The 24,445-nt window shown below is 63.4% G+C and overlaps 4 protein-coding genes across 6 annotated transcripts; all 4 read right to left on the bottom strand.

Moving 5' to 3' along the window:
- Positions 1-111: 111 nt before the first annotated feature.
- On the bottom strand, positions 112-6,276 carry HYAL3 (hyaluronidase 3). Of its 2 annotated transcripts, none has more exons than XM_080675016.1 (4): positions 6,036-6,276; positions 1,368-2,276; positions 910-999; positions 112-808 (listed from the first exon to the last, which is right to left on the bottom strand). In XM_080675016.1, the coding sequence occupies exons 2-4, from the start codon at positions 2,253-2,255 to the stop codon at positions 533-535; spliced, it is 1,254 nt and encodes a 417-aa protein (XP_080531142.1). In that variant the 5' UTR covers positions 2,256-2,276; positions 6,036-6,276; the 3' UTR covers positions 112-532. The 2 variants fall into 2 exon arrangements, with proteins under 2 accessions (XP_080531142.1, XP_080531143.1); XM_080675017.1 differs by lacking the exon at positions 6,036-6,276 and adding an exon at positions 5,631-5,765.
- On the bottom strand, positions 2,943-6,104 carry NAA80 (N-alpha-acetyltransferase 80, NatH catalytic subunit). 2 transcript variants are annotated; one of them, XM_080675018.1, is made up of 2 exons: positions 6,036-6,104; positions 2,943-4,127 (listed from the first exon to the last, which is right to left on the bottom strand). In XM_080675018.1, exon 2 carries the CDS (start codon positions 3,881-3,883, stop codon positions 3,116-3,118), a length of 768 nt encoding a protein of 255 aa, XP_080531144.1. In that variant the 5' UTR covers positions 3,884-4,127; positions 6,036-6,104; the 3' UTR covers positions 2,943-3,115. The 2 variants fall into 2 exon arrangements, with proteins under 2 accessions (XP_080531144.1, XP_080531145.1); XM_080675019.1 differs by lacking the exon at positions 6,036-6,104 and adding an exon at positions 4,401-4,594 and having other exon boundaries at positions 2,947-3,999.
- Positions 6,277-7,062: 786 nt separating the features above from the next.
- HYAL2 (hyaluronidase 2) lies at positions 7,063-17,775 on the bottom strand. The gene is made up of 8 exons (XM_080675548.1): positions 17,676-17,775; positions 15,911-16,896; positions 15,136-15,225; positions 14,330-14,736; positions 9,438-9,501; positions 8,094-9,017; positions 7,683-7,772; positions 7,063-7,528 (listed from the first exon to the last, which is right to left on the bottom strand). Exons 2-8 carry the CDS (start codon positions 16,844-16,846, stop codon positions 7,211-7,213), a joined length of 2,829 nt encoding a protein of 942 aa, XP_080531674.1. The 5' UTR covers positions 16,847-16,896; positions 17,676-17,775; the 3' UTR covers positions 7,063-7,210.
- A 3,349-nt stretch (positions 17,776-21,124) lies between these two features.
- TUSC2 (tumor suppressor 2, mitochondrial calcium regulator) lies at positions 21,125-23,993 on the bottom strand. Its single transcript, XM_080673878.1, has 3 exons — positions 23,726-23,993; positions 22,543-22,663; positions 21,125-22,373 (listed from the first exon to the last, which is right to left on the bottom strand). Exons 1-3 carry the CDS (start codon positions 23,869-23,871, stop codon positions 22,308-22,310), a joined length of 333 nt encoding a protein of 110 aa, XP_080530004.1. The 5' UTR covers positions 23,872-23,993; the 3' UTR covers positions 21,125-22,307.
- Positions 23,994-24,445: the final 452 nt, after the last annotated feature.

Raw genomic sequence — 24,445 nt, 5'->3', positions numbered from 1 at the left:
TTGAAACTAAGCCGCCCACCACGCAAGACTCGCATCTCTGGACACTTGCAGCAGGACACTCGCGACTCGATGAGCATGGGGCGTGGGACAACATAGTGAACAGCCAAACCTCAGGCAGCGAAAGGGAAAGTGACTTTATGATGAAAGCAAAGTACAGACAACAGTTTAGCACGTACACACCTTAGTCAAGATCTTGAGACCCGCCTGTCCCCTTCCTTCGGCATCTCCATGGACTCGTGATGTGTAGGAATAGAGCCCTGGGCTGGCACCCTAACCATCTGGAACCTTCTCTCTCCCCCTAGGTCAGCTTCCTTTGTAGCAGGGATCAGGTGATCTCAGAGGGCCTCTGGTTTTAAAACAGTGGACATTTTTTTTTTTTTTCTGGCCCGGTCCACTCCCCAGGGATCCCATGGGAAGTAGGGTGTGTGTGAGAGAGGGCTGTTAAGCTAAATAGAACACGAGTGGGACAGAATCCTCAAAGGCTGCGAAATGGCGGCAGGGACCAGAGGGTCACAGCAGGTGACTCCTGGCTTTATGCTGTTTCTTCAGGCCCTGGCGTAGGCCTGGGCTCCTGGCAGGTGGGGCCCACCCAGCCCCAGTAACAGTGACAACTGAAGGGCTCCCAGGCGCCAGCGCTGCCCCCTGGCTGCAGGTGCAGGAAGGCCTCCAGCTGTGCTGGGTCTCGCCGGGCACAGCGCCCATGGCCATGGCACCGCTGGTAACTGCAGGCTGTGGCCGCCCTGGTCACGTTAATCACGTAGGGGCCCAGGGTGTCCACGAGGTAGTCATGAAGGTGCCAGCACTTGTCCTGAGGAAAGGGGAGGGATGTATCAGTGTGCCTGCTCCACGGCCCTGACATGGTCTCTCCCCCGCCCTGGGACCCCCAGCAGCTGGAGGGGCAATGGTCACCTTGGAGCTGGAGAGGCTCAGGTCCCCCCAGAGCACCACGCCGGCTGCCCCCAGCGCTGCGCTCACACCGATGGTCCGCACAAGGTCATCCTGGAGGCAGAGCGCTGTGAGCCGGGCTGAGCTGGCCCAGCCCACCTGGGCCTACCTCCACCTTCCAGAGACTCTCCTGACTCGGTGCCACAGTCTGATTCCACCTCTAGAGTAGGGCCCCTTGGCACTGAGCCCGAGTGGCTTCTCGGCCCTCCACTCAGAGAATGTCTCCCCTCAGATCAGGGCACCAAAGGCTGGCGGTGCCTTCCCCAGGGCAGAGCCACACCTGGCAGATGCTCCAGGGGATAGGACTGCCCCCCCTCAGAACCAGACCAGGGCCTCCCCTCCCCCCCGCCAGGCAAGGTCTTCTTCCCAGACCTTCCGAGGACAGGGCCAGGCCTCCCCACTGGACACCAGCTTTCACTCACCTGGGACAGGAACCTTCCAGAGCCTTGGCGTGTGAGGCGGGCGTAAGCCAGGACCGGCAGGGGGTGGGGGTGCCCAGAGCGGGCCACTCGGAAGGCCTCCTCCAGGCGGTGTCGCACAAACGCCTGGTGGTGAGCGGGCGGCAGCCCGGGCGGGAGGTAGATGCTGGGGAAGAGGGCGCTGGAGGCGGCCCAGAGCCAATGCAGTTGGGTGTTCCGGGCACGGGTGGCTGGGTGGCAGTGGCCTGTGTAATTGGAGGCCATACCGTGCCAGCCATTGCCACAGGCCGGGAAGCGATAGAAGCCCCAGAGCCCCCGGGGCTGCAGGGCCCGGCCCAGCCGCAGGGTGCCCTCCATCAGCGCTCGCGCTGCTCGTTCAAAGGCAGCCCGGGCCTGGCGGAGCTGCTCCTGGGGGTCCCGGTCGGGGAATACCTGCTGTGCCCACATCCATGAGGCTGCCTGGTAGGCTCGACGGCGGCCCCAGTTCCCCGCCCAGAGTGGACACCATTCTTCCCAGTCCAGCACTGCCAGGCCAGCAAAGCCGGGTCTCAGGCGGCGGTGGATCTGGTAAGCGGCGCGTGCCAGGTGGCGGTCCAGGAGCACGGCCTGAGGGATGCCCCCGTTGTGAGCTGTGCCCCGGGGCCCAATGTAGGGATAGAGGCCGAGCTGGTTCTTGTAGAAGATGGTGATGTTCTGCCCATGGAAACTCTGCCCACGGTTGGCAGTGATGCCCAGGGCCTCCAGTGGCAGGTGCACACCAAAGCGGGCCCTACAGCGTGCCGATGGCACGTTCCACAGCACGGAGAAGGGGTGTTCGGGGGCCCCAGCTAGGGGCTGGCCACACCCCAGGCACAGGGCCGCCCCGAGCACCAGGGCCGTGCCCAGCTGCATGGTCTTGCCCCAGGAACGGACCTGCAGGAGAGAGGGTGTGAGCTTAGGGTCCAAGGCCATGCCTTCCACACAGCAGGGAAAGCGGGGAGAGCGTCCCTAGCTCCTCCCCACAGTGGGGAAAGCATGGCCCCCAAGGGGCCCCGAGGCCTCTCAGAGCAGCCACACCCCGGGCTGGCCTTCTGCTCTCCACCCCTGACCCTCCCCACCCTGAGCTCTCAAGTCCTTTCCTTCCCTCCGCCCACCTTCTTTCCTGCCCAAGAGCCCTCGGCCCCACGGGGCCTGCTCAGCACTCAGGTCTCTCGCAACATCACCTCCGCTGGGAGGCCTCCTGGGTCTCCAGGCGGCGAGGGCACAGGGCTCCCGCGGTCCCAGCATGCATCCTGCCACTGCCGGCTGTCTGTCTCCCTACCTGTCTGTCCCCCTGGGTCAAGATCCTATCTGTCGGTCTAGTTCCCCATTGCCTGCGCCCAGCCAGGGCCTGACATCTAGTAGGTGCTCAGGGAGTGGTGACGAGTGAGTGAATGTGGGAGAGAACAGACACCCTTTCTCCTGAGCCTGGCAGAGTGGGAGGCGCCAAGGGCAGGAGTCCCTCCATCCACGGCCGAGGTGGATCTGGGGCTCCGACAGGGACAGGGGACCTAGGTGAGCCTGGGAGGTGAGGGTGGGAGTCAACAAATAAACTGTCATCACCACACCCAACAGAAGCCTTTATTCAGCCACACTGACAGCTCGGAGCCCCAGCCAGGGAGCCATGTCCTGGCCCCCCGGCACTCAGCTGCCCCCGGGGCCAGGGGCGGAGGCTGGGACTGTCCTGGGGAGTCCACTGAACCAGAAAGATGGTGCCTTGTCCTAGGTGCCCCTCAGATGTCCTTCTCCATCCAAAATATGGGCCCTCCTCTCAGGTCATGGTACCCTGTCTCCAGCAGGCTTTGTGGAGAGGGCCCTGGTGGAGGGGGCGGTGAGGTGGCCAGGGACTCAGGCAGGGGAGGGGGTGGCGGCAATGATGGCCCTTTGGAGGCTTTGGGGGCAGCGTGGGCAGCCAGACTAGGGGCCTTGCAGGGTGGCCGGGGGCATGGGGCACTGGGGAAGGCACGGAGCAGAGCGGCGGGCAGCCGTCGGCTGGTGAAGACCAGGCCCTGCACCGGCTCACCCAGCTGGTAGCCCAGGTGGGCATAGAAGTGCAGCTGGTCGTGGGTGGTAAGGTGCAACCGGCGGAAGCCCCGGGCCTGAGCAAAGACCTCAAGGCCCTCCATGAGGCGGCGGCCAAAGCCACGGCCCCTCAGGGCCCGGGCCACCACCACTGTCTCCACCAGGAGGCTCTGGGGCCGGTCTAGCACCCGTGACAGGCGGGCATGCCCCACCACAATGGGGGCGTTCCCGGGCGTGGGGTGGGGGCTCAGCAGCATCAGGCAGAGGGGGAAGCTGTCGGAGGACTGGCCCAAGGAATGCAGGCGGGAGGCGCGGCTGCGCGGCCACTGCTCGTTGATGAGGTCGGCGCAGGCGTCCAGGAGCTCAGGTCGGCAGTGCACGGGCTCCAGGGTCAGCTCAGCCAGGCTGGGGGCTGGCGTCTCCTCTGGCTGGTGTGTGGGGTCCAAGGGCAGCTCAGTCAAGCCAGGAAGGGGGGTCATCTCTGGACGGCATGCAGAACCTGGGGTCAGCGCAGCCAGCCTGGGGCTCCAGGTCCGCCCTGGTTGGTGTGCAGGGTCCTGGGGCAGCCTGGCCAGCCTGGATCTCAGGGTCAGCTCTAGCTGGCAGGCAGGATCCAGAGTCAGCTCGGCCGGCTGGTACTCAGGATCCGCTCCACCCAGCTGGGAGGGTCTAGGGGAGGGGTCAGCGCGGCGAGGCCAGGCTCAGTCAGCTCCGGCCTACGACCTACGGGTGAGACCCAGGCTCACTGAGTCAGGCTGGGAGCTGGGCGCCTATCTCAGGTTGCAGGTGGCTCCGTGCCAGGCTGGGGGTTCAGGCCAAGGTCTCCAGGAAGTGGCATCTCCTCAGACCACAAGGTGCTCCTCCTGTGGACACCAGCCAGGCTGGGCTGTGCCAGGAGCGGGGACGGGCTGGGGCAGGGACGAGTGGACAGAGTACCCGGGGAGCCATGTGCCCTAGACAAGGGAGCGGAGGGCTGCACCTTGTTCCCACGCTCACCTGATAGTGCAGCCGGACTGGAGGCACCTATACCCGGGAGGCGGTGGGGGGGGGGGGGCTCAGCAGACCGCGGAGAGATGGGTTCAGGTGCCCTGCCCCGCGCCGATGGAGGCCAAGGCCTGAGGCCTGGCCGGCTGCTCTGGCTGCACGCTGTCCTCCCCAGGACAGTCGACCTACGACCTAGCCCTGCAGCATCGTGACTGGCTGCCCATCAGGCAGCACATGCAAAGCAGACGCCATGACCCCTTGCTTCACGCCACCCAGGGCTCCTCTCAGAGGCAACTCGGCTGTCCTCAGGACCTCCTGCCATCCCGAATTCCAGGCCACACCTCTAAGCCCCGTGGGCCATGCCTGCCACATAACTGAGGTGGGGGGGAGTGTGGGAGGGCGGGGGGGGGGGGTGCCTGGTGTGCCACTCACTCACCCATCAGGCTCTTTCCCCTGCCTGGATGGGCTTCCTTGCCTGGGACACACAGCCCACAGCCCCCTCCCCAACACTGCCCAGCCCAGCTCAGGTGCTTACAATGCAGATGTATTACTGTAATAGTTTGGGAGGGCAGACACCTGAAATGGATCTCCCTGGGCTAAAGTGAGGTTCTGCAGGGCTGGTCCCTTCTGGGGGCTCTAGGAAAAAAACCCACTTCCAGCTTCTAGAGGCACCTGCTTTCCTAGGCTCACGGCCCCTTCTCCATCTTTAAAGCCAGCAACAGCTTCAGTCCAACCTGTGCTTCCTCAATCACACCTCCTTCTCTCTCAGGACACTTCGGAGGGTCATGGATCCAACTTTCCCCTCACACGCGGCCCCAGCAGCACCAGCAAGGTCCCTGCTCACAGCCACGCGGCACTGTGGCTCTTGCAAGCCTGGCTCCCCAGGGGCCTGAGTTTCTTCAGTAGCCATTCTAGATAAGGACCACAGCTTCCTCCCTACATCCACAGGGTCCAACGGCCACCAGGTTAGGGGCCCAGACCTCCTGCACCCAAACCCCGCTGTTTGCCCATTCTGCCCCAAGCCCTGCAGGTAGGAGGGTCTATGCCCGGGGGGATTTCTGGCGGTGGGGGTTGAGGCGGGCGCGCTGGTCCCCACTATTCTACGCACCTTATCACCAGAGAAGACGTCCTGGCTCCCTTCCCCAGCTCCCCAGAAGCCCCCTGAGCTTGAGGCCAATGTCAGTAACACGTCGCCCCCTCCCCTCACGCCACATTCCACTCAGAAGGCTATAAGCCCCTCACCTGCAATCAGCCACCTCCGCAGCAGCCGCACCCCTTGACCAGGAGGGAGGAAGCCCCAAGATCTGCATCTAGACCAGGAACCCCAGGCTTCCCCGCGGGTTTAACCCCTTCGTACCAACCCAACCCACCGTGGGCAGGGTTCCTGGGTTCTCAGAGATAGGCGGTCCCTCCTGTGCCTCGGTTTCCCCCTCCCTCCTAGTGGGCCATAAACCATGGAGTTTTGGGGGTGGGGGCTTGGAAACTTGACAGTGGTTGGGTGTGGCTCAGCATGCTCCGGGAGGGAACCCCAGACACAGGGAGAGCGAGAGGAGCGACATAGCCATGTGATCTTACGCACGGAGCGGACAGAAGCGCGGGGGACAATGACGACGGACACCCCGCGCGTGGGGAGGGGGCGGTACTGACATGTTGAAGCTGGGCTCCAGGATGCTCGGCGTCCTGCTCCGCACAGGTCCAGATCTCGTTGTCTCTGGCTCGGACTCCTTTATCCGTCCGCGCTGCCCCCTAGCGGCGCGGCGGAGGCACTGTAGCCGTCGCGGCCCGCTGCGCCCCACCTGGTCCTGAGTCTCCCTGGGCGGCCAGGCTCCGCCCCCTGGCGCGTGCGTCCTAACACTGACCCGACGCAGGCCCCGCCTCTGCCCCGCCCACTGGCGCTGGGCCCCGCCCCGCTCCCTGCGCGTCACAGCTCAACGCCTGCTCCGCCTCCCGTGGGCCCCGCCCCGCCGCGGCCAGGCTGTGGTTCCACGCATCACCGCTAAGGACCCGCCTCAGTTCGGCTCCCGGAGCCCCCGCCGGCGCCCCGCGTGCTACCACCTGGGCCGGGCGCGGGCCCTTCCTCCAGCTGCCCCCGTGTTCGCCTCGCCCTGGCCTCGCCCCCGCGCCGCTCTGTCTCGGCTCCCGCCGGCCTCCTGCCTCCGTCAGGCGTGGAAACGGCCCGTGGAGCTTCCTCCTGGGAGTTGGGTCCCACCCTGGGAAGTAGCCGCCCTGGGACGGACGTCAGTCTGAGAGGAGCCTTCCTGTGCCCTCCGGATCCGGAGCTGCACGTGTCAGGCGCTCAATAAACAGCTCTGGGAGTAAGAATCACGTCTGCTTTATTGACAGGATGCAGGCTGCTGACCGTCCACCCCGGCGGAGCCCGGGCTCCACTCCAGCCCGACGCCTGGCGGGAACCCCAGCCTCTCCGGGTATGGCTGTGCCACCTGGCAGTGCCTTCCCTCCGGGTGTTGCTCAACGCCCTCCTGGCGGCGCCTTAGGCTGAACGAGTGGGCGCACTTCACACGCTCAGCACGGGGCTCGGTGAAGAGCAGGCGCTCAAGAACGTGCGTTCTTGTGATTGCTGCGGTTTAAAGACGGGCCCCCTTGTTTCTGGGGGTGATGTTAGAGACCCCGAGGTGGGTGCCGGCGACTCCCGGGAAGTACCTGGTATGTGAGCATCCCAGGCAGGTGCTCCTGACTGTACCCCCGAGTGTGGCCGTGACTTGTGTAGCTGGGCCTGTGCTTGGGAGAGCCTGGGCCAGGCCCGGAGCGCACTGTTACACGACTAGGTGGCGTGCAATGTGTGCACCCTGGGGTGTGCCCAGTCACCACGTGCCCCGCTGCTCACACCAGGCTCCCCTCCAGCCCCGGTAGCAGTGACACTGGAACTCCACCGCCATCCGTTTCCGATCCTCAGGGGAGAGGGCACCTCGTAGGGTCAGGGGCCCACCGCCAGGCGGGAGTTCAATGGAGAAACTGGAGGGGTTGAGGAGGAGGAGGGCCTCAGGGTGGCTGGGGCGCCGGGCACAGCGGCCATGGCCCGAGCACAGGGCTTCGCTGCACAGACGGGCGCCACTGGTCACGTTCAGGACGAAGGGTCCCAGCGTGGTGTCCACGTACTCCTTGATGGCCTGGCATGATTCCTGGGCGGGAGGAGGCGCGTCAGGGACGCCGGGCCCTGCGTGGGCCCACCTAGGGCACTGAGGCCCTCCCTGGCCAGCCAGCAGAACTGCGGGGGTAGAAAGATGGGCCCGGGCTCCCCAGCAGACCTCTGCCCCCGCCCCGGCCTGAGCTCACCTTGGTTTTCGTGTTCTCCCAGCTCACCCAGAGCACCACTCCCGCTGCTCCCTGGGCCGCGCTCTCCCCCAGGCTGTGCTCCAGCTCGTCCTGGGGGGAAGCACAGGGTGGCTCTGTGGCTCTCCCCCTCCCGCCCCAGGCAGTGCTGGAACACCACTGGAGGAGCCAAAGGGTTCCTAGTCCCTGCCTGGGCCAGCCCTGGCTCTGGGGCCGGAGGCCAGCCTGTCACGCTCTAGCCTGTGTGCCATGCAGGCAGGGACTGCGTCCTGGCACACACCTTGGCACACAACAGGCGTCCAAGGACGTGAGAACGAGGGGACGAAAGCGCCACCAGGCTGTGTGGCATCAGTTGCTGGACCTAATGCCTGACGAGGCGGCCTGAGGTGGGCAGGGTCACAGGAGGAGACTCACCAGGGACAGAAAGCGGTTGGTCATGTCGTAGAAGATCTGGACATAGGGCAGCACCGGCAGACTGGGGTCCCCAGCACCCCCAGCCACACGGAATGCCTCACCCACTCGGTGCCGCACATACACCTGTGCCTTCCCTGTGCCCTCCAGTGCTGCGGGAAGGTAGATGCTGGGGTAGAGGGCACGGCTCTGGGCCCACAGCCACCCCAGCTGATCGTTCTGGGCACGGACGCCCGGTGGGCACTCGCCCGTGTAGTTGGGGCTTAGAAAGTCATAGTTATAGCAGTCAGGGAAGCCGTAGAAGCCCCAGAGGCCGCGAGGCCGCAGTGCCTGCCCCAGCCGGAGGGTGCCCTCCATCCAGGCCTGTGCGGCCCTCTGGAACTGGGCCTGGGCTGCTGCCTCCACCCAAGGAGCCGGCCAGTCCGGGTGCTGCCCCTGAACCAGCACCCGCGAGCGCTGCCGATAAATGTCCTTGGTGTCCCAGTTGAAGGCCCAGCGTGGGCGCCAGGCCTCCCAGTCGATGACTGCCAGCCCTGAGAAGCCAGAGGCAGGCATGGCAGCCAGGACGTCGTGGTAGGCGCGGGCCAGGTGAGCGTCCAGGCTGGCGTTCTGGGGCAGGCCGCCGAACACGGGCTCCCCGGCAGCCGTGTAGTAGGGGTAGGTGCCCAGCTGGGAGCTGTAGAAGATGGTCATGTCCGGGCCGAGGAAGGTCTGCCCCGGGTTGGCCACCACGTCGAAGACACTGACGTCCACATCCACGCCGTGCCTCTCCAAGCACCACTGCGTGTTGGCGTTCCAGACGGTGGTGAAGGGCTGGCTGGGCACCACGGGGCCCCTGGAGCCGGGGGCCATGCCGAGCAAGGTCAGGAAGAGGGCGCAGCTGGGAAGCAGGTGGGCTGCCATGGCACCGGGCAGGCCTAGGGCAACCTGGCCAGGGGAGGCAGAGCTGAGAGCCGGCCTTGAACTCTCTGGCCCTGCTCGCTCGGGGAGCGGACCAAGTCCCTTGCTCATCAGCCCAGCCCTGCTCTGACTTCAGGTGACACTGACTGGCAGGGCGCAGGGAAGTCAGGGGCCAGGGAGCGGTCTGAGGCACATCTGAGTGGCCTCTCGGGACAGGCCTGGCCCTGCCTAGGCTCACCCCCCACTTCCCCAAGGGCCACAGGAGCCAGGACAGCTGTTTTGAGGAGAGAGCAGAGAGCCAGGCCTGCCCCAGGCTGACCAGACTGGTGGGGCTGGGCCCTTCCTGTCTCTTCCCCCAGGAATCCCAGCCAGCCACCAGAGGGGATGCTCAGGGACCAAGGACAGCCTCCTGTACACCCGCCAGTCTGCCCGCTCGTCCCTGCTGACCTCGGGGCTGATGGGCCTCATCCTCCAAACTTCCCGACTCCGGAGGGCAGGACTCTCTGTTCCTCTTGGAGGAAGTCACCCCACCCAGTCTGGGGGCGGGCTGAGGGGTGGGCCCTGGGTTGGAGGGCTGGGCCAGGCAGCAGAGCCACCTCACTACCCCCAGCAAAGTGCCCTCTTGGGGGTGGGGCCTGGGCCGGAAGTGCCCCCCCCTCAGCACTAGGGCAGGGCTTTGTGGCTTTATTTGGCTGGGGTGGGGGTGGAGGCAGTGCAGGGGGCAGGCCTGTGTGGGACTGGAATCTGGGTATCTCGGGGCTGATACCCAGGGTGGTACTTGCCCCCACGTGGCTGCACGAGTCCTGGGCACTTTCGCCTTTGTGGGTGGGCCACTTCCTAAAAAACATTTTTTTTCTTCTTTTTTTAAAAAAAATATTTTTATTGATTTCAGAGAAGGGAGAGGGAGAGCAATAGAAACATCAATGATGAGAGACAATCATTGATCGGCTGCCTCCTGCACGCCCCCTACTGGGGATGGAGCCAACCACCTGGTCATGTTCCCTGACTGGGAATTGAACCGTGACCCCCTGGTTCATAGGTCTATATTCAACCACTGAGCCATGCTGGCTAGGCAAAAAAAAAAAAAAAAAAAAAAAAATTTAATATTTCATTTTTTGATTTTTAGAGAGGAAAGGAGGGAAACATTGATTTATTGTTCTACTTAGTTATGCGTGCATTGGTTGATTCTCTATGTGCCCTGACCGGGGATTGAATAAAAAAATTTTAAAAAATAGCCCTGACTGGTTTGGCTCAGTGGATAGAGCGTCGGGCTGCGGACTGGGGGGTCCCGGGTGGTCCCGGGTTCGATTCTGGTCAAGGGCATGTACCTTGGTTGCGGGCACATCCCCAGTAGGTGGTGTGCAGGAGGCAGCTGATCGATGTCTCTCTCTCATCGATGTTTCTAACTCTCTATCCCTCTCCCTTCCTCTCTGTAAAAAATCAATAAAATATATTTTTAAAAAAATTTTTTTAAAAAAATAGCCGAAACCGGTTTGGCTCAGTGGATAGAGCGTCGGCCTGCGGACTGAGGGGTCCCGGGTTCGATTCCGGTCAGGGGCATGTACCTTGGTTGTGGGCACATTCCCAGTAGGAGGTGTGCAGGAGGCAGCTGATCGGTGTTTCTCTCTCATTGATTTTTCTGGCTCTCTATCCCTCTCCCTTCCTCTCTGTGAAGAATCAATAAAATATATTTTAAAAAAAATAAAAAATATATATATATTTTACAACTATGTTGGTATAAAGACAAACACACTCCAGACTGAATCCATTACCTATTCATTATTTATATATTTTCCTTTGATTAAAATTAAACATTGATGGGCCTCTAAAGTACTGTGGTCTTGGCCCCTACCTCGCTTCAGGGACTTGTCTGAAGTCAGGCTGTGTTGTCTCCCTCTGTCCACTTGCTGGGTCAGCGGCTGTCTCTGTCTGTGCAGCCCCAGCTAGTGACCATCAGGGCCTCTGCACAAACCAGCGGAGTGCGCATGTGTGAGTGTGGGGCGCCGTTGTCTTGTGACTGTGAGGCCTGTCGGGGTGACCACACGCTTGTTCATTCCTTATGATCCCACTTGTTTGCTGATTCAGAACCTAGTGATTGACGCCTGGTGGGTGCGCAGGCCTGGGCTTGCCTGCCAGGGCGGGGTGGAGGAACCAGCAGGTCCCTGACTCAGGTTAAAGTGCTGCCGGGGTCAGCAGCCCGGTCTGAGCCTGAGCCAGTGGCATGGTGGTCACCAGAGCAGTGGCACAGCTGGCTGCCACCTGGGCTTGGTCCTCCAGGCTGGCAAGGCTGCAGGAGAGGAGGGTCCAGGGTCCTGTGGGCACGTCAGCTGCAAGCCGAGCCAGGATCTGGCCAGAGGTGTGGCTGCTGAGCCTGTCCAGAAAGCTGGGTCCCGGCGTGATGACCATCAGGCCCAGGCAGCCGGGCCCCCTCCCCCTGAGGCTCCGTGCTGCCTCCTGCTGCCCCCGGAGACCGAGTGCCACAATCCAGCCCGCCAGCCCGCCAGCATTCTCGCTGGCTTCGGTGCCAGGGAGAAGCTGTAATGGAAGAGCAGGAAGCAGCTGGGGTGCCTGTGGCCCTGCCCGCCCCCCCCAGGGCCCCACCCACAGACTAGCTTCTGCCGGGTTGGTCTGTTCCGAGTGATGTGTGTCTGGGGTCCGAGGAATAGAGTGAGGAAGTAAAATGGAGTCACTAGAGTCAAGCTGTTAAAGTACCACAATCAAGTAGGTTGAGCCGAGCCCTGACCGGTTTGGCTCAGTGGATAGAGCATCGGCCTGCGGACTGAAGGGTCCCAGGTTCGATTCCAGTCAAGGGCATGTACCTTGGTTGCGGGCACATCCCCAGTAGGGAGTGTGCAGGAGGCAGCTGAATCGATGTTTATCTCTCATTGATGTTTCTAACTCTCTATCCCTCTCCCTTCCTCTCTGTAAAAAATCAATAAAATATATTTAAAAAAAAAAAAAAAGTAGGTTGAGCTGCGAGGGAAGACTGCTTTCTGTTTTACCTGGCCTGGGACCTCAGTTTGAACTTTCCCATCCTGCATCAAGGCCTAGACATACCTCAGGCCCCAGACAACCCTCTGCTTACCCCCTGAAGGACTCCCATCCCCAGAGCACCAGACGTGAACTGGCCTTGCTGTCCACTGCCCAGGCCACACATCTGATAACCATCTCAGGCCAGTCCAGAGGCCACGGCTGCAGAACTGATGCTTCTTAAGAAATGTACGTTTAAAGCTGCTCACAGGTGAGCCAGCTTCCAGGTCCAGACCTGCCTGCTCTCTCATCGGGCACACCTCAGGCCTGATCACCTCGCTCCCCACCCCCCACCTGGCCACCCATAGGCCAGTTCTGGCGGTCCCCTGGCTGCCCTTTCTCCAGGTGACTTCCAGGCCCCCCTGGAGAAGCGTTGGGAGGTGCTCACAGGTCTGCATGGAGGGGTCATCGTGTGTAAAGGAGGCCCTACGGGTGGGGGACCAGAGCTTCGCATGTAGGGGGCTATGTGTATGTGGACATACAGAGGTGGGAAAGTCCCAGGCGCATGGGGGCGGGGGGCACAGGTGTGCCTCCATCACCTGGGTTGGGAGGTTACAGATGGGAGGATAGCTCACAGGTGTGCATGGATCACATCTGTGCGGGCGGTCACAGGTGTGTGGGCTCACAGCGGCCCTCTCTCCGCTGGCTCCACCATCTCATGGTCTCATTGACCAACGCCCGAATCTTCTCCCTAGCAGGCCTGTCCCCACCGCCGCCAGGAGCTCCGGGAACCCTTTCACCTCGGGACCCGCCTCCACCAGGTGAACGTCCCTCCCAGCGCGACCAGCAGCCCCCTCTCTCTGTTCTCTGCCATCACCAGGCGGAGGGACAAGGATGGCTTGACAGCTCGAGTGGACATTGGTTCGGTGGCACTTGCTTTGGCGGGCTCTGCTCCCCTACCCATGCCCCCTCGCCCTCTGCTTCTCTGGGGAGCGCTCTCCCCGGTCCAGCACCTGACTCGGCCTTCACATCCATCCAGTGCAAGCCTCCCTCTGCGCTGCCATCGCACAGGGACAGGGGGCGTCTTCAGGGTGTGACTCCCGGCCGCATCCCTCGCAGCTGGCCCGGCCCTGGCAGGTGCGCGTGCTGTTTACAGAGTGGGGAGACAGCACCACCCTCGGCAGCCAGGCTGTGCGGCTCCGGGTGCCCCTCCTGCCTCTGCCTGATAGAGGCCCCGGCCACACCCCGCCCCGGGCTGGCATCCCCGCTGAGGTCAGCTCCCGCCACCTTTGCCCCTGCTTCGTTCCCAGGGCTGAGTCATCTGTGACTAGGACGGGGGCACCCAGGTTTGGGTGGGGTGGCTGAGGCCGGGGAGACCCACCCAGGGAACTCCCTTCGGGGGCGGGGAGTGGCGCAGGGTGAGCAGGTCTGACCTGCTCCAACGGCTCCTGCTCTCCCGGGGGCAGAACAGGGCGGGCCTGGAGGATGTCTGCTCCCGGGCCCTGGGTACCCCCCTTGCCCCATCAGGCGACTGCAGTGCGACAGGGACTGGACTTCAGAATCCCACCCCAATCCCTTCTTGCCTCCTCCGACCATACCCGGCGGAGGACTGTGGCCCAGAGGGGTGAGGGTGAGGGGTGTGGCTGGGGTCCTCTGCCCGGAGCTGTGGGAACGGAGAGAGCGTGGTCTGGTTGCTTGCCCAGCTGGGGAAGATCAAACATCCGCTCCCCTCTCCCTGGGTGGGCAGGCGAGGCAGCCGGCACCAGCCCAGCTGGGGATGCAGGGCCAGCAGCAGCGCGTCGAGTCGGACTCCACCGCATTCCAGTCAATCCCAATCTGGAGAAAGCAAGGCCCTGGGCATGGGGTGGCCCGAGTCCCTCCGCTCCCAGGGCCCCGTCCCAGCAGGACAGCTGCAGAGCGGGCAGCTGCAGGCGCTGGGTCGCAGTGAACACATTTACCGACGAGAAGTCCCTAACACAGAGCTTTCCCAGGGACAGAGCTGGGCTCCAACCTCATGGAAGAGTCTGGAATCACTCTCACAGGCCCTGGCCCAGGGGCAGACGATCCAAGCGCAGAAGCAGTTGTTTCATATTTAATTTACAAAAGAGACCCAAATAATAATAATAATAAACTACCCAGGAGCAGGGGAGGCCATGCGCCCCTTCCTCTGGCAGGGACAGAAGGGGTCTCCCAGGGGACTGCCCCTCCCCCTTAGAACAGGGGGTGAGAGCTGGTGAGGACGCCCTCCGGGCATCCCAGGGGCTCTGCCCCTCTGGACTCACGCGTCCACCCTGTGCAGGCCCCTACGTGCCTGGCAGAGCCCTTGTGGCAGAGGCCAGCTTGCCCGAAGCCGGGTGAGAGATCCCTACAAAGTCCAGGTGAGGGCTAGGGCTGCTGCGGCCAGCAGGCCAGTGAGGTGGGCCCCAGCCCAGGCCCCACGGGCACCCCCGGCTGCCCGCCCACGGTCCCACTGGCATTGCTCGCCGCCCCAGCCTAAGTAGCATTGGCATTGAAAGTGCTTCTGCAGGTGGTCGAGGTCGGCCCAGCTGAGCTCCCCCTCTGGCCGCAGCGGGGGCTCACCCGGCGTGTGGCTGGGCACCAGGCGGAAGCTGCTGGCACTGAGGTGCAGAAAGGTGTTGGTGCTGGGGTCCCGGCGCACGCAGCGCCCGTGGCCGTGGCACTGGGCCCGGCTGCAGTAGTGGGCAGCCCAGGACACGTTGACGACGTAGGGGATCAGCAGCCGCATCAGGTAGTTCTTGAGGTACTGGCACGTCTCCTGGGGGGCAGAGGCCAGGAATCAGGTCAGCTGCGTCCGCCCAGACCCAGACGGACACCGTGCCCACGACGGCGTGGCCCGCACCTTCTTGAACCGGTGACACGCGTATACATGCAGTTGGGCCCAAGCCCTCCCTGTCCCTGCGCCTGCTGAGAAGGGGTCGGGGCAGAGGCGGGAGCCTGCAGGGAAGGCCAGCAGGGAAGGGTTCAGGACAGGGTCCCCGTTCCTGGGAGAGGGGAGGAGGCCTCGTCTTCTCTGCGGGCACCAGGAATGTCTTGGGTAGGAGACAGACCAGGGGGCCAGACTAGGTTTGCCCACCTTGAGGTTTGGCAGCCAAAAGCCCGAACACTCACCCTGAGCCTGCGGGCGGGAAAACTGGGGGGGCGGGGGGTCACTTACCATGCTGGTGGTGAAGCCTGCGTCGCCCCAGAGGATGACCCCGGCTGCGCCGAGGGCGGCGCTCTCGCCGATGGTGGAGATGAGATCCATCTGTGGGGACAGCGGTCACTGGGGGCTGAGGCCGCAGGGAGGAGGGCACACGGGTGGGCAGGCCCCTCCTGTTCTGACTTGGTGACCTTCCCCCAGCCCAGTCCTCCCCTCTCACTCTCCAGCACGGGCCCCCTTTCACTTTCTCTTAAGAGTTTAACCCAGCCGTGGGCAAACTACGGCTCGCGGGCCGGATCCGGCTGTTCTATCCGGTTCTCTTGCTCTCCCCTCCGCTCCTTTACTTTGAATTTATATTAGTTCACACAAACACTCCATCCATGCTTTTGTTCCGGCCCTCCGGTCCAGTTTAAGAACCCATTGTGGCCCTCGAGTCAAAAAGTTTGCCCACCCCTGGTTTAAGCCATTTCCACCCCCGCTTTGGGCCCCCTTTCTGGAGCCTAGGATGTATCTACCAAGGGAAACTCCAAAATCAGCATGCCCACGCCCACCCGCACGCCCCTGCTCTGTCCTGGGTTTCCCGGCAGGCTGTGGGGTCGATTCTCAGCATGTCTGGGCCTGATTTTCTCATCTGCAACATGGAGCTAGCGATGCTGCCCTCTCACCAGGTCACAGAGAGACTGAGGGGAGGGCAGGGAGCGTAGCCAGGGCGGTAGGGGCAGGAGGCCCTCGGGGACCTCGGACTGCTGCGGCTCCCGAGGAGGAAGGCAGGCCCCTGGGAGGTGCGTACCTCGCTCAGGCCCGTGAGGCTGCGGCTGTAGGTGGGCCGCGTGAAGACGTAGACTGGGAGCGCGTGGCTGGCGTGGTGGGTGCGAGCCACACGGAGGGCCTCCTGGACTCGAAAGCTGACGAAGTTGCGGCCGTGGGCGGTGGAAGCGAGCGTCTCGTCCAGGTAGACAGAGGGGAAGAGGGCCGTGCTCTCGGCCCACAGCCAGGCCAGCTGGTCGTTTCGGGAGACCTCCACGTCGGGGCAGCGGCCCGTGTAGGTCGCCCAGTTCTGCACGTAGTCGTGGTTGTAACAGTCGGGGAAGAGGTAGAAGCCCCAGAGGTGCTGAGGCCGAAACCGCTTGGCGGAGCGCAGCGTCCTCAGCATGAACTCCCGGGCGCCGAACTCGAACTCGTACTGTGCCTGCTTGATGACGCGGTCTGGCGGCCAGTCCGGGTGGCGGCTGGCCACCAACTGGCGCGACAGCTGGCGGTACACGTCCTTGTCCTGCCAGTTGCGCACCCACACGGGCCGCCAGTCCTCCCAGTCGATGACCGCCAGGCCCGCGGGCTCCTGCCGGCGGATGTAGTGCTCCACGCGCTCCTGCAGCAGGTCCAGGTGCGCCCGCAGCACGCTGTCGTTCTGGGGCACCCCACCGTACACCGGCTTCCCCTCCGAATCGAAGTGCGGGTACAGGCCTAGCCGCTCCCGGTAGAAGATGGTGATGTTCTGGTTCACGAAGCCCTCGTTAGGGGAGGCCTGCACATCGAAGGCTTTCTCCTCCAGGTCCAGCGGCACCTTGAGGCGGGGGCCGCAGTCCTGCGTGGGCACGTCCCAGGCCACCACAAAGGGCCGGCCCGTGAAGATGGGCGTCGCTGTGGGCTTCAGCTCCTTGGCCCATGCTACCGCCAGCGCCAGGGCCAGGGCCAGGACGATGGCGGGGCTCAGGCCTGCCCACATGCTGGGGGCTGCAGGGAGACGGTGTCACCTGCCTGGCACCGGCTCAGGAGCTGAGGAAAGGGTGAGAGAGGGCAAGTCAGCCTAGAGAACCTGTAGGTGCCAACCCCTAACCCATCCACACGGCCAGAGCCCACGCTGTGCGGGGCACCGTGCCCAGGGCTGTTCAGACCCTATGACACGGCTGTAACAGGTCTGAGGGACCACAGGCCGCCCCCCCCCCCCCCAGGGGCAAGCCAGACCCCCAGGAACTCACTGCAGGAGCATAAGCAGGTGGCCTACGGCTGCGAAAGGGCCTCTGTGAGGTCTGTGACCCCTGAGGACTGGGGCAAATGGAGCTCTTGACTCGCTGCCCAGAGACACTCGATGCCCGCATACCACCCACACATCGCTCCAGAGCGCCCAGACCCGCGGCCCACTGTGTACCCGGGGAAGGGGTCTCGGTCCGGAGACACGCTAGCATTCGGCTGAGGCAGGCCAGCCGGCTGGAGCGCACCCGCCCGGACCAGGGAGGCTGTCAGGACTTTGTCTCCAGGGCAGTCACTCTCCCAAGCTCCGGGAGGCCCCGCGGGGACAAAGGGGCAGCGGACCTCCCACGGCGGCGCCGGCAGCTGGCCCTTCCCTCCACAGCCACCGGGAATGCGCGCGCCCACCGCCAGGCGGGTCGGGGTAGAGCTCACTCCGCCGGGCCTTTGTGCGGGACCCCGCCCCCGCCCCGCACGTGGGGCCTGAGCCCGGCCCGGTGGGGGTGGGGTCCCTGTGCCGCCCCCCTGGGGGTTCGGAACCCAGCCCGTGGGAAGAGGGCCGCCAGGCTGGCATCGCCCGCCCTCACCTCGCGCGGGGTACCGCCAGGACCCGCGCCATAGCCACCGCCATCCTTGGCCCGGCCCAGCCCACTTCGGCCGCTTGCCCAGACCCGGCCCGGCTCGGCGCCTCTGCTGGCTCCGCCCCCCCGCTCGAGGGCCCTTTAAGAATCCTGCGCGGAGGCGGGCCCGGGGCAGGACTGGCGGCCGGGGCGGGAAGGTGCGCCCCATTTCCGCGCCGCCAGTGCGGTGTTTTGGACTCCAGCGTCCCCGGCTCCTCCTCCAAGGAACGTGGCGACTCATATAGGGCCGTGAGGCCCCTCCGAACGGGGATTTCTCGGGGCTTAATCACAAGGAACAACAACAGCCTATAATTATTGGAATCGAGAGGCAGCGGCCAACGCCAGTCAGGCCGAGACACCCCCCCGCCTCCTGTGCGGGTGGTACAGTCCTCCCCGTTCCGCGGCGCGGCCAGCCCCTTAAAGGGACAGCAGCATAAAGGACGGGGATGGGGTGGCAATAAAGGAGGTGGTATTCCCCCACTCAGCCGCGAGGAGGTGCTGTGGGACCCCGCGGCCTTGCTTTGGGGGCAGCCGCGGATCTGACTCTGCACCCCTGAGTGTAGCCCCAGCCCGAGGGGGAAGGGGGGGTCCCTTTGTATGGAAAGGGGGACGGTGACCAGAGCCGTTCTCCAGACTCCCAGGACAGTAAACCCCTGTGGATCGGGGCTCCCCTCCCCCGTCCAGGTTCTGAAGGGGAGCCCCGCCCCCTGCTTGACTGGGGAAGGGGGTCGAGCGCCCGCCTCTTAGTCCTTTCTGGGCTGGGCTGAGGCAGTGGTTGTCTTGGCAACATGAGCTGTGGGTCTCAGCTTGGCCTGCGGGTTGTTGGCCTGTAAGGCCAGCGGGCCCTCGGGATAGGGCACCCCCCTTCCAGCGACATGCATCGGAGATGGGCCAGTCCCTGGACTCCCCTCCCCTTCTGCCCAGTCTCGGAGGATGAGGGTGGGGGGCTGTGGAGCCCCCAAGGCTTCCTTTCAACCCTGAGGAGGTTGCGGCCACCCTTGCAGAAGGTCCTGGTGGGATCGCAGAGAACGCTGGCCCGGCCAGAGGGGCTCCCCAGGCCTCCACCCGGTATCCTGATCCCATCTCCCCGCAAACCCCTTCCGCTGGGTAGCGGGCTTGCAGCTGGACTGGAGCAAGACCCCCTTGCCTCTTCCTAGATCCACTCCCCGCGCCGTGCTCAGCTCCCGAAGGGCCGGGGTCGGCACCACCAGCCCATTCCCGCTCGCAAGCAGGGGAGAGGGAGGGAACAAGGCTGAGAGCGCACCTACGCGGGGTGCAGACCAGTCGTCTGCGCTGGGCTCACCTGCACGGGAGTCCTCGGCTATGTAGCTTAGAGCCTCTCCAGTCCAGCTACTCGCGCCAGCTGCTGCCCAGTGGGCAGCCCGCCGGCGACTTGATAAACCCCATCCCCTCCTCCTCGCTCCCGCCTCCCACCCCAGCCCTCTCTCCTCACTTCCTGCTGCCCCTTAGAGAGGAAAGGGCCAGGAATGGCGCGGGGGAGGAGACCGCTTTGACCCTGTTTCCCTAGGGACTGCCCTACTGTCCTCCCCACCCTTCTCCCTTAGGTCCTGCCCAGGCCGAACTGGGCCAGGTGACAGGAAGGCTGTGGGATCCCATTCAGGTGCCAGCCTCCCCCAGGCTGGAAGCTTCCTTAACACTGAAAGCTCTTCTCCCCAACTTTCCTTTGAGGTTGAGACCATCCTAAGATCCAGTAGAGTGCAAGGGCCCTGGTGTTGGGGGTTTGGGGAGTCAGACTATTTGGGGGATGCTTGGCTGATGGTTCCCCTAAGCAGGTGATGAAGGGAAGCGGGGTGTCTGGGAAGGGGTTGGGAGAAATTCCAGGAGCTGAGTCAATCTTTTCCACTGAGAGCGGAAGTGTCCTAAGTTTGACGAATAGACAATATGCTGATGTGTGACTGTGGGGGTGGGGGGAGCGGCCTGCGGGGTGTTCTCCTGCCGGAGGGATTTCACTGACTCTGCAGAATAGGTGGCTCCTTGCAACCTGTGGGAAGTAGGTGCCCATGTGTGGCTGGCCCCAGGAGGGCCCCAGCGAGGTGTGGACAAATGTGCACCCCTCAGATCACTTTGAACGTACCCCTCCCCCAGCCTTTACCCTGCTGGCCCACTTCCCTAATGCCCAGGCCTCTTTCCTGGGGGAAGTGCGCACGTACCCTGGAGTCTGCCCCTGAGGACCAAGGAGCCCAAGACGTGGCATGGGAGGGTGGCGTCCCTATACCACCATGCTGGCTCCACAAGGGACACTGGCTTTGAAAGCTTCAAGGGTGGAGCCCCTGGGGAAACAAAGACCAGGGCAGACTGTCCCAGGGTAGGGACACTTCCTCAGGCAGGCAGCAGGAAGGAAGTGAGCACAGCCCAGCGGGAGGGTGTGGGGAAGCAGTGACCTGACCCCCATTGTTTCCAGTTCTGGGGTCAGCTGGGGCAGGCCCAGCACAGTGAGTTCTCCCACACTGGGACAGTGGCGCTAGGAGATGGGGTGCCATCTGGCCAGGCACCTGTCCAGAAACCCTGTCCCCGGGGCAGTCAGTAGGCGGGACAGCAAATGACAGGACCTTGTCTGATATCTTATTGGAAAATGGGCAGTTGCCCGAAGAACTGTTAAGTCCAGGTTGCAGTGTGATCCTGCCAAGTGTGACCTCCAGAAGGCTAGCAGGCCAGCTCCCCAGACCCAGAAGCCTGTGTGCCTGAACGCACTCCTCCCTAACGGGAGCTGGGCTGATGGCCAAGGGCTGGGCAGAGCAGTGAACTGGCCTCAAGCAGGCCCTGAGGAAGGTCGGCGGAATGTCCGCAGGGGGCAGGCGGCAGGTCAGACAGCTGGTGGCAGGGGGGCACAGTACTGGGTGGCTGGGCTTTGCTGGAACAGAGGCCCCAAGCCCACTCCCGGTGGGACCCACAGGCGGCCCAGGAGGAGGCAGGTGGACTTGGGATGCAGAGCCTGAAGGAGACCAAGGTGCGGTGCCACCATCTGGCTGCTGTCCACTTAAGGCTGGGCCTTGGCGGTCCACAGGGTTTAGGCTGTGGCTCCAGGTAGGGTCAGGGGCACTGCTGGGGGCAGGTTAGTTACTCCACACCTACACGAGGTCACACTCTCACCTCAGGTTAGGCAGATGAGGCCAATTCCTAATGAAGTCTCCCAAGACCTTTCAATTCCAGGGATACCCACCTGCTCAAGGCAAATGCAGAGGAGTGGCCTCCACCCTGAGGGATCCTGTGGCAAGGTCTGTGTGAGTGCACTGCCACCTGCTGGTCATGGCTGGGATGGCTGCAGACCAAGTTCAGGCTTGCCTTTGGCCTTGCTGTAGATGGGGGGCCAGAGTCCTGGCCCAGGCCTACCCACTGAGCCCAGGTGGTGGTCTAGATGCTGGGTGTCACAGCCCCAAGGACGCCACTCTTGTCTTCAGGGTCTACAAATAATTTTATTGAAACTGAACCAATAACACAACAGCCTTCCTAGAATGGGGGCCACCCTCCCCACACCACTTCCCATACTCTGGAAGCACAGAGCTTGCACAGTAAGGAATTAAAAAAAAAAAAAAAAAAAAAGTCAGTTCTATGTAGAAATCAGACTCTGCCCCAACAATGTCATGGACTAGACTATTTACAAACTTTCACATTTTATGCCTTTTATGGTTGTTCTCTCTGTCCCTACCCAGGGGCTCCAGTACTTTCCCCTGACTGATCCTGAAGGGATGGGCATACTATAGGGGAAGGGGTGGTGGGCTCAGAGCTATTGGCACCACAGGGTGGTGTCCTCCCAATGGGTGTGTCTGTGGCGGAGGGGGGGGGGGGGACTGGTGCAAAAGGCAAGGGAGACCACATGGAGTAGGTGGGTAGGGGCACCTCCCCAGAGGCACAGGCACCCAGAGCCCTACCTGATCCCATCCTATGGGGGGAGGGGGAAGGACGACTCCAGGGGCAACTAGTTACAGTGGGGAGGGATCAGCCCGGTCCTGGGCAGAGGGAGAAGCCTCCCACACCAGTCCCTCCACCTGTTAACAGCCAGCAACTGTCCCTCCATCTGGGGGTCAGTTGGGAACACAAGGGCAGGTAGGCAGGAAGAATCAGGCTTGTGTTGCCCCAGCCTCTGTCCAACAGAGGAGGAATCGAGGTAGCAAATGGCTGAAATGCTCCAACGAACGGGTAGAGGAAGTGAGGGAAGGGAAGTCCCCACTTGTGTACAGCTCCCACAGCCCAGGGGCTGGAAGAAAGACCTTACTTGTAAAGTGCTGTAGCCCCAGCAGGGTTGGGCCCCAGGCAAGCTTGGAAGCAAGCAGGCCAAGCCGGGGCGCAGGAACCACACCCCCCCCCCGGCCAGCACCTGCCCTGCCCGGCTCCTTATCGGGATTGCCGGGGAAGGTGGGCTGGTAACGCCGCTGTCAGCCCTCACCAGCCACCTCTCATCCGCAGACAAACCAGCACCCAGCCAACACTGCAGGGCGGCCCGGCTCACGGCTGTGGCGTCCAGGCCCCTGGAGTTCCAGCGGGAGAGTGGCTTCAGCCCAGTTCCTCGGTGGAAGCCACGCCTTGAGCCTGAGGGTTTCTTGCTGAGGCAGGAGGTGCTTAGGCCTGAACCCCCCAGGCTCACACCTCATAGAGGACCACAGGGAAATCCACGTGGATGCGGGGGGTGTCCAGCTTCACGGTGCCCTGCCGTGGAAACGGGGGCTAGTGAGGGTCATCTCAGGGCCCCTACTCCAGGAAGCCTTCCTGTTCCTCCCAGCTCCTCCCCCAAGAGCCCCCCCCATGACAGCAGACCCCATCTGGGTCTCCCTCACACACTCAGCACAGGCTCCATGACCGCTGACCAGCCCCTCACCTGAGGAATCAGGTTCTTATGCACCCGCCTCAGCTTGGCCCGCTTCTGCCCGTTCTTGGTGACGATCGTCTCCTCATAGAATTCGTGAGCGAGATCTCCATCCTCGTCATAGAACATGGAGCTGTATAGGAGGAGGGGAACGGGCTGGGCTGGAGCCTCACACCTGTCATGGCACGGGCCACAGACCAACGGGAAGTGTGCCCACCTCCACAAAGGGAGGAGCAACTTGGTGGAAGGGAAGGAAGATCACACGCCTGGAGAACGTGCTTAGAGTCTGGGGCTACGAGAAGGAAAGGAAGTGAGGAGCGGGGCAGTGGCCAGTGCTGCTGTCGGGCCCCAAGAAGAGAGGCTACCCCAGGGCACACTGTCCAGGCAGCCAAGGCCAGTTCTCATCGCTGGTCTGTTCAGCAAGAACAGCCATTCCAGCATCAGGCCCCTGCCTTCACCCAGGACTAACAGAATGGGCAGGACGGTGGCTGGGCATGTTGGTCCAGAAGACACCGCTGGCCCAGGGCCAAAGCCTGGACAGCAGATGCCTGAGCTAGGAGGGAACCTAAAAGGAAAAAGGCTGCATCCTTCCCACCCACCCCAGCCAACCTGCCACTGCTGGGTCTCCAGACCCTACAGCTACATCTCCAGCATCACTTGAGCGTCAGTCCCCAGGAGGCCACCAGGGCCAGTTCAATCTAATGCTCCTGCTGAACCCCTGCGGTGAGCGGGGAGGTCAGGGCTCCAGATCTGTAGAACATATTGGGGTGTCTTTTTTCCTAGGCCCCATCCCCAACACTAGGGCCCGGTCCTGCTTTCTCCCCCCACCCCGCCCCTGGGCTCAGAGGTCCAACCTCACCACTGTGGGAAACCGTAACAGCCGAAACGAGGGGTCACTCCCCATCAGAAGAATCAGGGAGAGGGAGGCTAGGAGCCTTCAACTTGCTGGCTGGGCTTAACGGGGTAAAGGATGAAGTCCTTTGGTCTCAGAGGCCCTGCCTGCTTTTCTCCAAGGAGCTCTCAAGAGCAGCAGGCCTTCAGGGACCGACTGCCCGGCGTTCCCTTGCTCCAAAAGGGGCCTGAATATGGGAGTCGTCCTAGCTCCGCGCAGAGGATACGGCGGGGGGAGCTACTTAGGACGCACGGCACCTGGCCGCCAGCCTGTCCTCCCCGGGGCGGAACCCCGCGCCCTTACCCTCGGCGCGTGAACACGAAGGGGGGCACGACTCGGCCTCGCGGACGCACCAAAGCCTGCTCCGCGGCCGCCGCCTCCGGGCCGCCGCCCCCCGCCGCCGAGGCGAAGGGCCACAGCCCCCGAGCTTTGGAGCCGCTGGTGCCCATGTCAGGGCCGCCGGCACATGGCGGACCCCGCGGCCGCTTTGCTCTCACGGGGCAGTCCGCGCCACCATTCCTGCCCCGGCCTCCGCTCGCAGATGCCGCCGCCGTCTTCCGCAGGGTCGGCTGTCTCCACGGAAACCTCATTTCCGCTTCCGCCCGTTCCTCATGCTGTCCCCTCATTGGCTGTCCCTCCCGTCGATCCGCAGAGCGAGACCAATAGCCGCCCCCAGACATCAGGCATCCCAGGATGCACTGCGAGACGTCAAGTCCCGGCAGGCCCCTGTCTCCAGCTGGGGCAGCTCCCACTCGGGACCGCGGTGGCTTGTCCTGCGCGCTTCTTTGGCGTGTATGGCGCCTCCGACGTGCCCGTGCGTGTCAGGTCCGGCGGACCTGCCCAACCACCAGTGTCCCTAAACCAGCTCTGTGGGACTTGACCCCCAGGCCAGGCTGCAGTGCCTGGCTGGCCTCATTCTGTTCCCTTTTGCGATCACCACTGGCACGTGGAGAAGAAACGGAACCGATGGGAAGTGGAGGAATTGGCCAGATGTCACACAGCCACACTGAGGCCTGAGACGTC

This window comes from Plecotus auritus (assembly GCF_963455305.1).
Source record: "Plecotus auritus genome assembly, chromosome: 6".
Taxonomy (NCBI): domain Eukaryota; kingdom Metazoa; phylum Chordata; class Mammalia; order Chiroptera; family Vespertilionidae; genus Plecotus; species Plecotus auritus.
The sequence above is the reverse complement of the archived record's forward strand: the minus strand, read 5'-3'. Positions and strand labels throughout refer to the sequence as shown.